This window comes from Antedon mediterranea, chromosome 10, assembly GCF_964355755.1.
Source record: "Antedon mediterranea chromosome 10, ecAntMedi1.1, whole genome shotgun sequence".
NCBI classification, from domain to species: Eukaryota; Metazoa; Echinodermata; class Crinoidea; order Comatulida; family Antedonidae; genus Antedon; species Antedon mediterranea.
Genome location: NC_092679.1, coordinates 16,943,807 through 16,962,149, shown reverse-complemented (window position 1 = coordinate 16,962,149; position 18,343 = coordinate 16,943,807). Strand labels below are relative to the sequence as shown.

Genomic DNA, 18,343 nt, shown 5'->3' with positions numbered 1-18,343 from the left:
TAGTGTTTAGTAAGATTTTAAATGGTTCTACAGGATTTATTTAAAGGCCTATATTTCTGCATGTCACGAAAAGGTTAAAAAGTTAAAATGCAATCGCAAATAACTCAATTACTGAAATGAAATGTTTCATTCATTCAATCTAAATTCAAGAATAAAATTTACAGTTCCATCAAAAGTATGGAATGGAAGCCACTCAGAGGTGAGGTAAATTTGACAGCTGATAGCTGTCAGATGCCATTAGAACATTATCAGGATTATATGTAAATGAAATGTTGAGGGAAACTTTCTATTTCATATCCTTGCGTGCACTTTAAAATTGGTTTGTTTTGTTCACTCACTTGATTGTGTGTTAGTAACCGGATGAATATGTGCATAAGTACTTTTGCATTTTAGCTAACAGTAACATGGAGCAATATGTTTTTAAAATAAGGCCAACACATATTCAGTGTACATTATTAACTTCGTTTAAAGGGCTTTGAAGGTGTCCTTTAATTTAGGGTGCTGAAGGTGTCTCTTAATTTAAGGTGCTGAAGGTGTCCCTTTAATTTAAGGTCCTGAAGTGGTCCCCTTAATTAAGAGACCTGAAGGTGTCCATTTAATTTAAGGTGCTGAAGTATCCCTTTAATTAAGAGCTCTGAAGGTGTCCCTATAATTTAAGGTGCTGAAGTGGTCCTATTTATTTAAGGTGCTGAAGGTGTCCCTTTAATTAAAAGCACTGAAGGTGTCCCTTTAATTAAAAGACCTGAAGGTGTCCCTTTAATTTAAGGTGCTGAAGTGGTCCCTTTAATATAAGGTGCTGAAGGTTACTGTATTACAATCTTACTAACTTACCATCAGGAGGAGATGTAGTCTTTTCAGGTTTTTCAAGCAGTGTATCATCTATATATAAAAAAAAATGTGATTTAAAAGAACATTCTGATATATTTCATACTTCATATTTCACTTTTTAGGTAACTTTAAAGTTATTTACTTTTGCCAAATTTAAACAAACACTTAAATCGTACATAGTTCTATCAGGTAAAAAATTGGTCAGAAGAAATTAAAATAGCAACAAAATATTATTATTATTATTATTATTTTTATTTGGAACAATATGCTATATGTATATAGGTATCTTGCATCAATAACTGCATGTTTGTTTGTTTGAGACAACTGAAGTAATCAAAATTTAAATATGTTTTATTACAATATTTCAATTTTATTTGACAGCACAATATGGTCTTTGTTTAAATAAAGTTTTATATTGTATGTATCAGGCTTAGCTAATAATAATTTAGGTCTTTATTGCAATAAGGTCTGGTATGGTAAAATTTGCAAGAATCTATTTTATAAATTGTTCCCAAAACCAAATTTTCAAAAATTCTTAGATAAATTCAATTTTTAACAAAATAGCAAATAAATAAATAAATAAATAAAAATTTAAAAAAGTAAATTTTCAAAATAACCTAAATCCAAATATTTTTACATACTTTTTTTTCATAAAATTATTTTGAGTCAATTCAGAAGATAAACACTTGCCCATAAAATAAAAAATCTCCTATTACGGTAAGTGGATACAATTTAAGGGAAATATTTATTGAGTTAAATGAAATACTTAAAGGAAATATCTCACTTAAAGATGTATTGTCCCCCAAAAACATAAAAAATGAAGATTAATTAAATCAGACTTTGAATATGTTATTTTGTAGTTTTAATAAAGTTAATCACTTCCATAGAAAAAAAATGGAAACAATAATGTTTTCACTTATAAAATGACAAAATAAATGGTTAAATTCAACCAAAAACCTATTGGCTGGCAGCCAATTTGACCATTTTTTGCTTTAAATTACAGTTTTTTCAGTTAAAATACATTTTTTTAATCCAATTTTTGGTCAAAGTGGATAACTATTATGTTATATTAAAATGGCATATTCAACAAAAAATTTTTTTTCAGGGGGACAATACATCTTTAAGTGTGATAGGTTTTTGCATTGACTACATACACAAGAAGCAATACAATATTAATAAAATAGCATAAACTTGCTATGTTTCACTTTAATAGGCCATGCATTTGAGATTCTATCATGCAAGTTAGTTGATAATTAATAAATATGATAATCAATTGTTAGGCTATATTAGTATTACTTGATATTGCAAACATTTGTTTAATATCCCTTATTCTTCAAAATGCAAACTTTTAGATAAATGTATGACAATTTTACCACAAATATTATGTATATTTCCTGTTTAGGAAACAGTTAAACATTCTGTTGATGAAGAAGATGACGTTATGACCTCTATGACCCTTTCAGACAAAATAACATTTTTAATTTTAGTATAATAAAGTTTTTTAAAAAAAATCTGAAAAAAAAAAATGTAATGCGGTTGAAATTTAGGAAGCATTTAATTTTGAAACATAATCTAAATCACAAGAGTGTTACCTAATTGTTACTCAAGTTACAATAATTTTGATTCTTTCCTCGTTGAAGGAAACGACTGTTTGATCTGTCGATACAACCCACTGAGTCGTAAAAGTGAATATGTAAAAGAGGTAGGTGGCAAGTGAAATTGATACGAAGAAAACCAGGCCAGAAAAGACGTTTGCTCGCCATGAAGTCAGGTTAAGTGAAGTCAATAACTATTTATTCAGGCTCGATTTAGTCTGTTAATTTCTTTATTCAGCTGATCGATGTCAAGTCTTATTAAAACAGTTTTGATTTGTTGCTAATAAGGTTTTAATTGTTCCAAATGTTGACTCATTTCATAAAAAAAAAAAATTGAACTACTGGTATTTTATATTGTTATTGTATATTTTATTAATTATAAGACTGTTAGACCACCTATGAGATGGATAACCTGCAGTCCTTTTTTAAATTTTTGCTTTTGTTCACCTTTCTTGCCTGTTGTTGTTTTCTGACTAGGCTAGGAGGCACCGGATCCCTGAAAAGATCAAGACTTAACCGATGCTAACTGGGGTACTTACACACTTTATCCCCAGTTAGCGGTGATGGTGTATCCCCATACACCTGTTTGGATGCTAGCTGGTGTTTTTGTCTTTTTGTTCTCTTCCTTTTGGTTTCAACTCTTTCTCTTTATTGCTGAGCACATAGAGACATAGTTTATTTGCACTATATAAATCTATTTATTAATATAATACTGTGATCTGTAGCTATTTAGGTTTTGAGTAATTTTAATATGAAATTGTTCTAATTACAGATGCTATATATTCCAAATTCACAATAACTAAATTAAACATGATTAAACACTATTGGTAATGTATTTTTTTTATTATTATTAATAAAGACTGCTAGACCACCTATCTATAGATCGTTTGCATAATAGTGTGACCTGTAGATAGTTACTTAAGATGTCAACTGTCTGAACCGCATGGGCTACCAACGGATCCTCTATATCATACTGTGCACTCTATACTTCCATCTATTGTTTCTTTACACACATAATATTTACTGAAATGATGAGAATTTTCAGAATTATGGATGCCACCGTGCCTTTTATATTCAATATAAATATTTATTCATAATTGACATACAACCATGGTAGCACAGCATAACATTGTTTTAGGCCACAAGACCAACGGACCACAAGACCAACGGACTGTAAACTGCTGTATTATACGTCAAGCACACGACTAAGTTTTAGCAAAGTTTCTTCTTTTTGCCAAACTAAATTATTTTCACTAGAATAAAATGATTGCAACACTATGATTATGTTTATTTATTTTATGATAAAAAGATATTTTTGTGAGAGGACCTATTGCCACTCCTTGACAGGATCTGTATGCAAGTGTCATTTCAATTCATTGTATGGTATCGGAGCCATTTGTAAAAGCAATGCTTATGAAGCGCAAAAGCAGCTGTAAAGTTGTCTATTGCAGTACATCACCATTGGTTTAATAGCCAACTATACGATGCCAATCAAAATACCTTGTAGCACATAGCCGCAATCCTTATAGTGTAATGTATAGTATGTGTAGTATGACCGACTTTTGATTTACATGAAATCCAAACCAGGTGTACCCAACAGCATTTGTATACATGTGTGATTTCAATCCATTATGGTTTATTAAAGGCTAAGAGAAACAAAGATTTTGAGTGGTCTTCGCATGACAGCGATTTTGTGTCAATTTCAATATGTCATCAGCAGTTTAATAACTGGTTATATGACCCCAATCAAAATACCTTGTTGCACCTAACATCTCAATATGAAATGTTTCCGTAGTGTCGAATTACGAAATCTTATCCAATGTTAATTCTATATAGGATACAGGTTTAGACCCAGACAAGAAATTTATCTTGTGTGTGGCCACAGTGTAATATATCTTTTATGATTATTAAAGTCCACAAGATTTATTGATATAACCTAGCATCACACTTCTTCTATTTCCGTACATGCATTTAGCAGTTATTTTTGAGAAAAAAATGTTAATATTTTAAATTTATTTTTGAAGTTTGGGTGTGGTCATCATAAAAGATTGTTTTATATTGAAACTAAATAAATTGGTTAAAATAGAATAAAATAAAACACTAAACATGTAAAAAGTGTGATTAAAATACATTTGTCCAATTAGCCTATCAAAATCATTTGAAATTTTTTAACAATAAATATGAGTTTAGAGGTCAGGTGTGGGCAAAAAATTTATATTGATCATACATTCCAATAATTATCGATCTATAGTTTCCCCTATGTTTCATAATTTTTGGGATTTTATTTGTGTTACACGAGCTTGTTGAAAATAAGCACTTTCTTATCAGTGGGGGATAGTTCAAATTACACAGTAAAATCTCTATTCTTTTGTACACAAATTTTGTAAATAGAGAGGCATTTTAATAAGCTATGAAAAATAAACGGTGTGGTAAAAAATTTCATCAGATGACTAAATATAGGTAATATAACTTGAATATTACATTTCTGATATTTTTATTCAACTTCAGATTTTTATTTTCATGCTATAGCAAAAATTATCCACCGTATATCCACCATCTTTTTTCACCGTCTAGGGAGTCACCAGACATGTTATTACATTAGGTTAACTACATAACTACTGAAAAAAAGTCTTCCTGGTTTTTATGGAAGAATTTTGCCAAATTTTGTATTTGACCATAATTAAGGAAAATTCATGTTTTTTCGTCTCGATTTCTGTTACAAATATTTGATTTATGTACAATTAACCAAATATTATATTTAAAATTCATGCCTGTACCTGAGCTTTAAAATCTACCAACTACAGTAACATTAAAAGAAAGAAAAAAATAGAACACAACTAGAGTACTCTGTACTATATTCTAAACAAACAAATCAACCAACAAAATATTAATAACTCTATTTACTATCTATATACAACTACAATCAATACAACAAATGAATGATATGCAATATTACTAAATCTATCTCTAGACTACTGTCTAATACTACAACAAGAAAGTGAAAACAGAAAAAAAAATCAAAGAATGAAAAACATACCGGCCCGTGAATTTACTTCTTCCAAAAGAGGGCGCTTGCAACACTTCTCCTCATCTGGGTTCGGATTAAACGAATAACGAAAACAAACATAATATAAATTTTATATAAACACATTTTAACAAAAGAATAAAATTCAAGGGAAAGTTCAAGGGGAACTTCACTAGGATTTGAACCCATAACCTCTTGCATATTAGGCAAATGCCATACCATTAAACCCACAAAAGCTCACATTCATATACAATTCCAAGTGTTTAATAACTTCTAACATCTAAATTTGTTTAATTGGAGTAACTTTTAATCTCAACCAAGTTCAGAATATGGGTAGTCCTTATTTTGCTATTAAAACTTGACCTTATTTTAGTAGACCACACATAAAAAGCAAGGCCTTAAATAATTCTTAATCTTAAGTTCTCCGGAAGACATGTTTTCGGTAATGTGCAGCTTGTGTAAAAATAATGTGTTCTGGGCATAAAACGTGATTTTCGAAATCTGTCTGTGCTGAAAGGTTATGTGTAGATAATGTTAGAGCACATATCCATTAAGTCAACTTAACCCAACCAAAGAATGAATGAACAGATTTAAGAGCTTAAAGATGTAGTTACAGATTAAGGTATATTTTAAGAATTTAGGGTGCGGTGGTGAAATATTATAATGGGCAAAAAGTTTAAAAAAACGTTTCTATTAACCTAGTTTTTCCTTTTTTCCCTATTAAAGCAGCATATGTAATATGTTACAATTGAGAATGCAAGAATGTACAAAGATATATAATTAAGATTGAAGAAATACAGATATCTCTTTTTTTTCTCTTAGCATTCCATTAATCAATAAATCAATTTCCTGATGACCCTGCATACAGTAGTATCCCTTAAATGAGAAATACCCTGAGTAGGGGTTGGCAGGCCTTGTCTTTTGAAAATTATAGGTGTGCTACAAATTGCACTCCATTCAGGATGCTGTAGGTGGTGTGATGTTTGTATTTAAGCATGTTGTGAATCGCACTCCTCAAGGTCAGTTTAGGAGTCTTAGGTGAGTGATCGCACTCACTCGCCTTAAAAGACCAGGCCTGGGTTGGCTGTGTTAAAATGTATATTTCCCCTTTAACAGGAATGTGTTCCCTACTATAGGAATTTCCCAAAGGAAGGCAGAACCCAAAGAAAGGTTACTAATGTATGATTGTGTGGTATACGGTACATGTTCTTAGAAGCTAGGGAGGACATCCCAACACCCGATATGTATCTACATTTGGACTTGTTTCCACAATAAAAGAAAGAAACTTTGATACCTGATGTATCTCTTAGCTCAGCTACAGCTTTTGACCCTGATGGGGAGGGGGAAAGCATCCAAAAGGCCTTTTCAATCATACCTAGGAGTGAACTGAAAATTATTAATGAAACATCCAACTGGTATTGCCAAAAATAGTACATAGCAACAACAAAAACTACAAACTATTAATTCAAAATTGGAAAATGTTACTTGAGGATGCAAGGGATAGTGGTCAAAATTATTCTACTGCAGTAATTTCCTTTTTTGTTCTTCTACAAATGATTTAGTATTGAATAAACAGGGTAAACAGTTACTGCAGTACCTGCAGTAGAATCAATTTGACACTATCCCTAAATGTAAAATTCACTAATAATTATCTTTGGTTTGTATTAATTAGTTTTCAAATTTGAAATTGTAATTTTAAGTTATTAAATTTTCGTGGAGTGTTAATGTTATTTCTCTGAATAGAACCATATATCAACAAATGTCTAATAAACAGACAGCTCTGTGACGTGCTTGTCATCATTTCACAAACCAATCAACCTCACAGCGTGAGAACCACACTTTTAATCAAACTGTAGTTGCCTCTATAAACACTTTAAAAATTGAGAATCGCAAATGCTGTCTTTAAATTGTTGGAAACGAGAGTTCAGTCAATTTGAATAAGTTTTTGCAGCCAGTATGATTTATAAGCTGAAATTTTTATTTTGAAGTTAATTTTCATCTTGTGGGTGACTGGATTGATAATGATGAGTTTCAATTCCAACATGCATTACAATACAGTGCTCTAAAGTGCAATTATCCCTATCAATATAATGTGTTTGTGCTCCAACCCTTTGAAATTAAGACGATCAAAAGTTAAGAAAATCAAAATAAAAAAATAATCATTAATTAAAAAGAAAATTAAAATTTAGGGAATTCCCTACCAAATTGTTTCAAATTGTAGTACTTTTATGCTTGTGCATTGACCATTTTTCAGGTATTGGATGCAGTGCGGATAATCTTGCTATATAACCTCACATTCTCATGCATTTCTACTTTAAATAAAGGACTTACTCGTCGCCAGGCCTAAGCACTGTGACCACGCCTTCCTTGTAATCTGGCCGTTATGCGCAGAAGAGCAATGCACAAAAAATGTTTTTGCACATTTTTTCGGTTTCACAAACTTTTTTAACATCCTCTGAAGTGATTTGATCTCGCTTAGTTTGATCTCATCGTTTTTGTCCAAATCAAGCTGATTGAATTTCCACTGAATGACGCGCATTTCAACATCCCCGATGTGGTTGGACGTCTCCAACGCTGGCAGACGATTGTATTCTTCTTGGAATTTAGCTCGTAGATTCGTGTTGAATTCGGCACGATCAGTTTGGCTACAAGAACCTTCAATGGAAGAAATTATACTACTGTATATTGCCTATACAGACAAATGTACACGTTAAAATTATGCTATTAGATATTTTACTATGGTATACATTTAGGCATGATCATGACAGACTTGCAGTAGAACCAATATATTAAGGGGACACATTTGGGATACATGATATTGTCCTCTTAATAGGGGTGTCCCTCACAAGTACCAATGGGCCCTTGAAACATTCAGTATTTCCCTCAGAAATTAGTTGTTCCCAATTATAGGTTACACCGTTATACTATATAGATATACTATATAGGTATACTGTATTATTATTAGATACACTATATAGATCATTGGTAATCCACCTTTAGGAAATCATAATTTTAATCTGAAAATTCTCTTCATATTATTCTTTAAATCGGAAGAAAATAAATTTACACTCCAATTATCATTAAATTAATTTATTTACTGATTCGTGAATGTGATCACCTTTTATTATCTATGGCAAACATACGCATACCATCTGCTGGTGCATGTAACTAGCATAGAATGGTTTACATCATATAACTGACATAAAGGTGTGGAAAGCCCACTTAAAAATATCATTTTTGTAATACTATTATTACATGCAAAAAAACACTAATATAAATCCTCTAGCAATACATAGGAAATGTCCAATATCAACACTGTGTATAATACTTAAACAATATTAATATATACTATACTATATATGGATTTAAATTAATTTTGAAGGTGTGTGGGTTGTGTGTCTATTTGCTCCTTTGCCATTTATTCTTGTTTATTAATTCTGTCATTTGCATCGTCAGCGACAGAGCATAGTCATTTTAGTTAAACTAGGCTTGGACAGAAATAGAACTCTCTTTTATCTGTCAATACCGTTAATAAGCAGGTATACTAATTTAAGAAATTTCTTAATCGTGTTAATCTAAAACAAAAAAATTAGTGGATTGTAGAACGTACTACATTAATAAAAACAGTCCCATGAATAATTGCTTTGATTGCATGCATTAAATAATTAACTGTTTGATTAGCTTGTAGTGTAATTTTATGTGGACATAAATTAATGCCATCCCAATTTTTAGCTACTCAATTTTCTTGGTTGCTGTCTCAAAACAGGACCATTTTTTTTTCTTAATTTCAAATGTACAAACTAAATCTGCCATTTCAGACATTTTTTTTTATTGTTTACTTTTTTCCTCTGCATTTTTTCAAGTTATAAAATTTGAAAATATGAATACACATGTGCATTAATAGTTCAACCAGCAATAAATTTGCCTAGTGGTAAACCATTTTCAGGAAGAGTTTGACAAAAGCTATGAACCAGACCAGGATGTGGTTTTGTGGACATTTAACTTCCAAAAACAGCAAATGTAATTAGCCTGCCATACTTTCTAAATTAGTCACATAGGCAGTTAGCACTGAATGTTCTGAACATGATTTGCATTTGAAACCAGAATCCTGAGATTGGACATCAAGTAGGCAACAAGCTACAGTGTCATCTCCTTGCCTCTTTTGGTCATGTTACCTTTTTTTGTATCAAACACTGCAAAAGTTAACGAAATACTAAAATATTATGTATACCAATGTGCAAGAAGTGACCATTTTTTTCTCCCATTTCCCATCTTCTGGAATCATATACGACTGTCAAAATAAACATATGTTAAAATAATCTGGAGCTTTTAAATTTTTAAATAAATTTTTCATTTTTTATAGTGTTTTTTCTTTTATAGTTTATACTGTAAAATAATGTATACCAATGTGCAAGATGTGACCACTTTTTTCTCCCATTTCCTATCGTCTGGAATTATATACACGACTGTCATTTTTGTCCAAAGATTTTCTCAAAATGAACACATGTAAAATAATCTGAAGCTTTCAAATTTGTAAATAAATTTTTAATTTTTTTTTCTTTTATAGTATATACTTTAAAATAATTTATACAAATGTGTAAGAAGTAATCACTTTGCTCCCATTTCCCATCGTCTGGAATTATATACAAAGATATTCTCAAAATGAACATATGTAAAATAATCTGGAGCTTTTTTAAACATTATCTATGTCTGGTTAATCTTTTATAGTTTAGTTTAGTGTTCCTTGCTACATAATTTATATCATACGTTTTGTTTCATTATCATTTTTAAGTTTAAGATTTAGATTCTTTATTTGTTATTTAAAAATGTTTTTTTTACCCCTTATAAAGTAATTTCCTTTGGACTATGTAAGTTCACCTGTTTTGTAACATTTCTTTTATCATACTAATATCTAATAAGTGATACTTCCACCTGCTTGTATACATTTTTCTATCGTTAATTATTTTCTATTATATTATAATAAATATAAATATATTTAAAAAAACTATGCCTAGGTACAGAAAATTAAGAGTGGGTAGTATTATCATGAAGGTGTTTTTTTTTATCAGTAGAGTGGGTGAGAGAGGAAAGTTGGTGACATTTCTGGATGGAAAGCCTTGCAAATATTAAGTGAACTTACAGTAGCTCCCAAATGCATGATAAAGCTGAATGTAGGGGTACAGAGAGCATTTAGCTGGCCCATGGGAACCACTGACAACAGGGCCTACCATGATCCCCCATAGTTTTTTTTCATTTTGTATCTTTTTGAAATGAATTATGCAAAATATATTAACATTAAAAAAACCTTCAACAGTTTCTAACAAAGAAACCTTTTCTCAAAAAACCATATTGAATAATTTCTTATGAGAAACAATTTTAAGCCACTCGTATTAACATCTTCTGAGAAGGGATAGAATTAGTGTTTGTTTTCAAACACCTGGGTAAATTTTCAGGGACTTTTTTACACCTAACGGGTATTTGCAAACCACTTAGATTCTACTAAAAGGCTTATCTTAACAATTGTTTTTAGATTGAGCTGTTTAGATAGGTATTACACAATTATATATGTACATAATGGTGTTTATGGGTAGGCTGAAACAACAAGGTATAGTCAAGCTCTTTCTGCAAGTTTTATGATTTTCACATTTGCAACCATTAATTCCATGAAAAGTTTGATTTATTTACTGTTCAATTTATTCTCAAATCTAAAATTATATAAACAAATGTTTCCAGTTTTCCAGTTTGGAAACACCAACATCTTACGTCATTCATTGTACTGATAGTTCATTACTTACTATTCAGCTTGGTGTTTTCTCAACTTTATAATGTTTAATTATATTAATAGAAATTTAGTATATCCAAAGGCAAATTACTGAAAAAAATTACAATGCTGTGGGTATCAGTGGCTGGATCTCAATGGAGATACAGTAGCCCTTCATCAATACAAGTGCAAGTACTTGAATAAAGTAGAAAGAGAGTTGCAATTTAGTAAGAGATATTATACAGTATTTTATTATGTCCTTATTCAACAAAAAGTGGAAAATATTTCTTGAGCAAAAATTCCCTATATTGTACGTTCTGTTATAGGTGTAATAAAACAAGAAAAATATTATATCAAATTTCAAGGCAAAACAAGTATGTCAAATGAAACCAGACAATGATGCGCCTGATGTTCTCAATATGAGGACGGTTAACAAGCAAGAAAGAACATTTTATTTATTGAATTCAACTAAAAATAAATGTTTTCATCTTAGCCTCATCATAGCCTTTTGACCCTAATTTAAAACTTGAACCATTATACTGTGATTTAATGGAAACAATTAATTCAATACTCAGCCAATTTAATTCCATCAGTCAAAGTGTAAAATACAAAATTTGCTTTTTAACTTGGACGTTTATCCTTTTAATTGAGATTTATGGATAAAAATAACCGCAGCTGAAAATGAATCCTTTCAGGTTTATTGAAAGGTCTTCCGTCAAATATTATGTTAGTGAACCGAGCTTGTGATAAAGTGAAGACAACGAAACATGACATTGTGTAAAAAAAAATTAAACAAATATTTTAAATAAATCACAAATAAATATAAACAAAATATATAAATTCAACAAAAGTAATACAAATTTAGAATTTTATAAAGGAATAAAGAAGGAACTTTACCTGGACTTTGTTGTACTGGTAGAGGTGTTATTAATATAGGCACATCTGTGTATATAGGTAAGAATCAAAATACAAAAAAAAAACAACAAATTAACTACAAATGGTTGGGCCAAAATTATAAATTTAAATACACACATTGTTTACGATAATAACTATAACATAAGGTTTGTAGTAAAAAAAAATAAAAATAACACGTAAAAGTGGTTAGGTTGAGTTAGAAAACTTGTTATTATTCAAGTAGTTGAGTCTTTCTGTAAACTATTTATCTGTTTATTGTTATATATCTGGTTTATTTGGCCAATAAATGTATACACTGTATATTTGTTATGAATTTCTATCGAATACACCATCATTATGAGAGAAATGTCAACAATGACACAAAATTAAAAGTTGCTGATACAAATTTAATGTTAGTAAATTTTCCACATAGTACGGATTTCAAGCCATGACCACCTCGAATCTAATTAGAAAGGTTTTTCTCTTGCGGTATGGACGTTGAGGGCGCATGACTTACAAAACGGAAATTTTGTACTGTGTCATCAACATTTTATATCTAAATTGTGGTTTTTAACAGATGAAAAGGAAATAGATGAAAGAATTTGCAGAAACATTTAAACATTCATGTCAAGGTTATTTGTGTTACGTTTTGACAAAAAAATAATAAAACAAATTGAAGAAGAAATTTCTTTAATATAAAATAAGTTAAATATTAACAGAGATCCTTAATAATAGCAGCAATGAAAACAAAAAACATCATCTATAAAAAAAAAAAACATTTTATAAGATATCTTACAGTAAAACCTGTCACTTTTAGGATCAAACAAATTGTCCCATTAATAGGATGTCAAGCTAATACATGGTTAAAACATTTATTGCACCTTGTTCGTTTTTACCAGCAAACTAGGCCTATCACCTTATAGGGGTTTTTACATGAATTGGCCATAGTGTTAAAATATTATTATATTTCATCTAAAAGTTTCTTTAAACATGGTTTTCCATCATGAGGTTCTACTGTTAAAATAATATAATGCAGGAGATAGGTTCAACATTTTAAAGGTTTAATAGGACATTTACATCTAGACAGATATCCATATCCACAGATAGATAGATTAATTGACAACTAATACATGCACTACAGAAGCTTGATTCTCAAAAGTCAGATATTTTACCATCTAAACTTTTTAAAGTAAATCAAAATCTTTGAAATTTGTAGAATTTCCCAGTTATTGTGTAATATTCACTGCTCGAGAACACGGATTTAACGGTACAAAAATGACAGCGCCCTCATTGTCTTAGAAACTGATGTTTGTATAAAGTTTTGAAAGACACATTTTGTACATATAGCCAAATATAGTACAGTATAAACCATGATAATAAAAAAATTGTTTAAACCAACAATTTCAATGTCAAATTTTACATTGTTTTCCATAATATTTATAATTCAATTATGGTTGAAAGTATGTGCTAAATTTCATATTTTATTGATCTTTCTATTAATATACATAAAATTAAATTCAAAACATACATATTTCCTTGAAAATTACTGTTCAATTATGCCCATTCAAATATAAGGTTGATAAATATGTATATGGTTTAAAGTTTTTCTATGGCAATTAATTAATCGATACTCTAAAATATAGATATAAAAACCGGCACAGAACATTAATTCTGCCCAGTGATATACTGAAAATTAATTAATTTGAATAATACAGATGAGATAATCTGTTTGATATGTACCAAGTTGGGGTGTAGGGATTTATAACAGTATCTGATTGAATTTGAACTAGGAAAGCCTTGGTAGCCTAAAGCTCTGTCTACACTATCAAACTATCAAATTGTGATGTGCCCATATATATATATAAATGATGTCATATCACGACCATATTTGGCCACATTACACTTTTTTGTCAAACTAGTTTGATAGTGTAGACAGAGCTTAATGGTAGGATACAGTATCTGTAACTAAAGAATATATATCACAAGAATGAGTAATCCGCGATTTTCCCTGTAACAGTAATATTGTCCATGTGGTAGGGCGCCGCCATAAGTGAGGATGTATACAACTTTTTGTGACGGTTACACTAATCTAATCATGTTGTTGATGTTATCAACTACATGCCAACATCATGTTAAATGCTGTTTGGATATTTAATCGTTGTTGAAAAACGGTTGAGGCAGCATTTTCTCCCTTTCACATATTTCCTCATTTTCAATTACCGTAATTAATTTTCAGTATATCACTGGCCTGTTTATAGTGTCTCTATACTTTTATATATTATATTAAAGGATTAAATAAAAAGATCTAATCTAATCTAATTTAATCTATCTGCAAAAAATGTAAAAGGTTAGACATTTTGGCAATTATATTTCAGGTAATTTTCACTGAGACTACTTGACAATTATTGGTTTTTTACCTTACGATGTTATGAGTCACAGGTTTAATGACTACGAACTTTACTTAATGACGTAAATCACAACTGCACTTATTTTGTGTATATACTACGATACTACATACTCGATATCCTATCATGCTTACAAATTTTAATGTAATGCTAGTCATTTCCATCTGTCTATTATTAATTTAGTTGGAAAGGAAGATTTTACTGTGGGTCTGTTTCTGCTGTATTACTTCAAATAAACCGTTTATTTAAAAATAGATTTAAAATATAAAGTATATTTCAACTGCATTTCTGATCAAGTTTTGCTCATTTATATCCGTTTAAAGCATTACCCAAAATGCAATGGGCTCTGGCGGTTTCAATTAAATATATTGTGGTATTGTATAAACAATAAATGGATATAGTTGACTTGATCTGTCAACCCTAGTGTAGATAGATTTGTAAAATTATTTATTTTATTAGGATTTCTCCCTTTCTTTTTATAACTGAGCCATTTTGGCGTTGCTAGAAATAAAGAAGAAAATAAATATATATATATATATATATATACAATCTGCAGACAGTACTGTTTCGATCTTATTAGATCTCGTCAGTGCAGCTCTATTTATATATAAACGATAATGTAGAAGATTACAATAAATAACGTAAAACTTTGAAATGTAAACGTCGGTAGTAGAAATAGAAACGCGACAAGTACTTTTGATTTATTTTTTAATTTAAAAACGTACAGTTTAAATAGAAAAATAGTAATCAGTATGTTATGTCAATATGGACAGCCATCTACACAAAATCGATAAAAATAATTTATTTTTAATTTTTAACATTAAGATTATGATAGCTTTCAGATGATTTCAGAATATATCATTTAGAAAACTTCCTAATTATAGTAAAATAAAAAACTTCAGATAATTAAGGTACTGTATTTAGGTAGGTATACACTGTTTGGTTCCTAAAAAGAGGTTAAAAAATGTGTTAAAAACAAATCTACAACCGTGTTAAATTTAGGGGTTTTTTTTCATATTCATATATTAAAGTTTTTTATTTAATTAACATAGACTGAAATAATTATTAAAGTTTGCATGTTGAAAAATAACTAGGTATTTTGGTAGGCCTACTGTCTTGTTCCTAAAAAAAGGTTTAAAAAGTTGGGAAAATCTCAATGTTTTTGGTTGTTATACTACAACCATGTTCTAGAATAATATTTTTTGTTAATGTACATATTGAAGGGTTTAGTTAAGTTTATATAACATAGACTGAACTTATAAATCATTATCCAATGTGAGTCACAAAACCAAACTTTTACTTTAAAATAATTTGGAAGGTCAATGCGGCTATTTTTAGGGCAAATTGATTAATGAGTGGGTGTAGGATTGAAAATTATGAATAATTATAAGGTAAAATTACGAGCAACATTGCTAAAAAACATGTTGATCTGGTTTATTAACATCATTAAAATTGTATATCACAAAATGTTTTATTATTGTTTAGTATCATTTTTATTGAAAATAATAGTATCATTTTTATTGAAAATAATATCAATATTTACTAATAAATGTCTTAAAATGCTTGTAGGCTGGAGAAAAATTACTTAATGTGGTGTGACACCTGTTTACTGCGTTTTATTTTGGTTTTAGAATATATAATAATTGTAACAGCATGTGTTTCACTTTTAATGAATTGTCCCCTTATTAGAGGTGTCTCCCATAATCGGTGTTGGTCATAGTGTTATGATACAGGCCCTTCACACCTGTTGCGGCACGGTTTCGGTCCGGCGATGGAAAAGCCAAAAAAAACGTCAATGTTTCATTTTCACGTACGCGGCTATGCGCATATTGATTGGTGTTGAGCGTCGTGAAAACGAAACATTGATGTTGGATTTGCCGTGCCGGAACAGATGTGAAAGACCCTTTAGACTTAATTGTCCCAAGTCTGTAGTTATTTTCGAGACTTTTGATGTTTGTCTGAAATACAAGCTCAAATAGTATAAGTATGAAACGCCATATGTGCCAAAATATATCTCCATAATAGGGATTTCCCACAACAAGAGTTCTTCTATATGGTAATGCGATAGTATCAAGTATTGATTACAATTCTAATTGATATTGATTGAAAATTACTAATGGATTGAATATTTAACATTTTAATGTAGCATTGTCATACTGTACTTCCAATACTTGAAATTAAAACTATAATACCCTGTACTATTAACATCAATAATATTTTCACAGATATGGTAGTATGTTTGACCAAAATGCACTAAATGCATATGTGTGTAAACAGCACTTGTGGAAATGTAATTCTCACAGATGGATTGAATCCTGAATACAGATTTAAAGGATGTTGATCATGCTCTAATAAATATAATAGGTTGATTTATTTTTTTAAAATCAAGCAATTTAAAAATATAATAAAAATAGTAATAATAATAATAATATATAGGAAAAATGATTAGATTATGCATGATCATGAAAGTGAGTGAGCCTCACAACAGACAACAAAAATATGTACAGTACTGTAAATAAAGTCCATACCTGGAGAAGATTCGCCGTCGCAAGTTGGCCGTCTATATTGTACCGATGTACCAGGAATCGGTTTACCCAGGTCATCCACGCACCAACAGTAATTGAATGAACTATGACATTGCGTTGATGAGTATGTTCCATCTAGATTGCATTGTGGGATGAACACACCATTAGTTGATGAACTGCCAGCTGCAACACTAATAGAAGATTCTCTCTCAGCTTGACATTTTGTTTTTTCTGTGAGATTTGAGAATGACGGTTAATATTCTATCTAATTCAATTAAACCAAATCAATCAAACTAAATCAATATTCCAATCAATCAATTGATCAATAAATTGATTAAATTATGTCAATATTCCAATATATTACTCAATGCAATTAATCAAACCAAATAATCAAACCAAATAGATATTCCAATAAATTTTTTTCAATCTAGTAATCAAACCAAATCAATATTCAAATGGATTATTTTATCAAGCCAAATCGATATTCTAATTAATCAATCCAGTTAATCAATTAATCAAACCATATCAATATTCTAATCAATTATTCAATGCAATTATTCAAACCAAATCAATATTCTAATCAATTCATCATTATAGTAATCAAACCAAATCAATATTCCAATCAATTAATCATTATAGTAATCAAACCAAATCAATTAATCAATCCAGTTAATCAATTAATCAAACCATATAAATATTCTAATCAATTATTCAATGCAATTATTCAAACCAAATCAATATTCTAATCAATTCATCATTATACAGTAGTAATCAAACCAAATCAATATTCCAATCACTTAATCATTATAGTAATCAAACCAAATCAATTAATCAAACCAAATCAAAATTCCAATCAATTAGTCATTATAGTAATCAAACCATAATCAATTAATCAAACCAAATCAATATTATAATCAATTCATCATTATAGTAATCAAACCAAATCAATATTCCAATCAATTAATCATTATAGTAATCAAACCAAATCAATATTCCAATCAATTAGTCATTATAGTAATCAAACCATAATCAATTAATCAAACCAAATCAATATTCCAATCAATTAGTCATTATAGTAATCAAACCATAATCCATTAATCAAACCAAATCAATATTCTAATCAATTAATCATTATAGTAATCAAACCAAATCAATTAATCAAACCAATTCAATATTCCATTAATTAATCATTATAGTATTCAAACCAAATCAATTAATCAAACCAAATCAATTAATCAAACCATAATCAATTAATCAAACCAAATCAATATTATAATCAATTCATCATTATAGTAATCAAACCAAATCAA

The 18,343-nt window shown here is 29.6% G+C and overlaps 2 protein-coding genes across 5 annotated transcripts in view; one reads left to right on the top strand and one right to left on the bottom strand.

The window, feature by feature from the left end:
- LOC140061101 (SPARC-related modular calcium-binding protein 2-like) overlaps positions 1–18,343 on the bottom strand; it is a 35,427-nt gene that overhangs the window by 9,112 nt on the left and 7,972 nt on the right. Inside the window, exons 3-8 of one of the 2 annotated variants that reach the window (XM_072107547.1) lie at positions 17,037–17,264; positions 12,107–12,151; positions 7,780–8,103; positions 6,743–6,823; positions 5,461–5,514; positions 832–879 (exon numbers count right to left, since the gene is read on the bottom strand). In XM_072107547.1, coding sequence (XP_071963648.1) covers positions 832–879; positions 5,461–5,514; positions 6,743–6,823; positions 7,780–8,103; positions 12,107–12,151; positions 17,037–17,264 — 780 coding nt within the window. The remainder of the gene's footprint in view (positions 1–831; positions 880–5,460; positions 5,515–6,742; positions 6,824–7,779; positions 8,104–12,106; positions 12,152–17,036; positions 17,265–18,343) is intronic. The other variant, XM_072107548.1, reaches the window with a different exon arrangement.
- LOC140061102 (dnaJ homolog subfamily C member 4-like) overlaps positions 1–18,343 on the top strand; it is a 45,152-nt gene that overhangs the window by 20,068 nt on the left and 6,741 nt on the right. Inside the window, exon 8 of one of the 3 annotated variants that reach the window (XM_072107551.1) lies at positions 16,734–17,102. The exons of 1 other annotated variant lie outside the window; for it this stretch is intronic. The gene's annotated coding sequence lies outside the window, so the exon portion shown is untranslated. Of the gene's footprint in view, positions 1–2,468; positions 3,845–16,733; positions 17,103–18,343 lie in introns of those variants that run through there. One more of the 3 variants, XM_072107554.1, reaches the window with a different exon arrangement.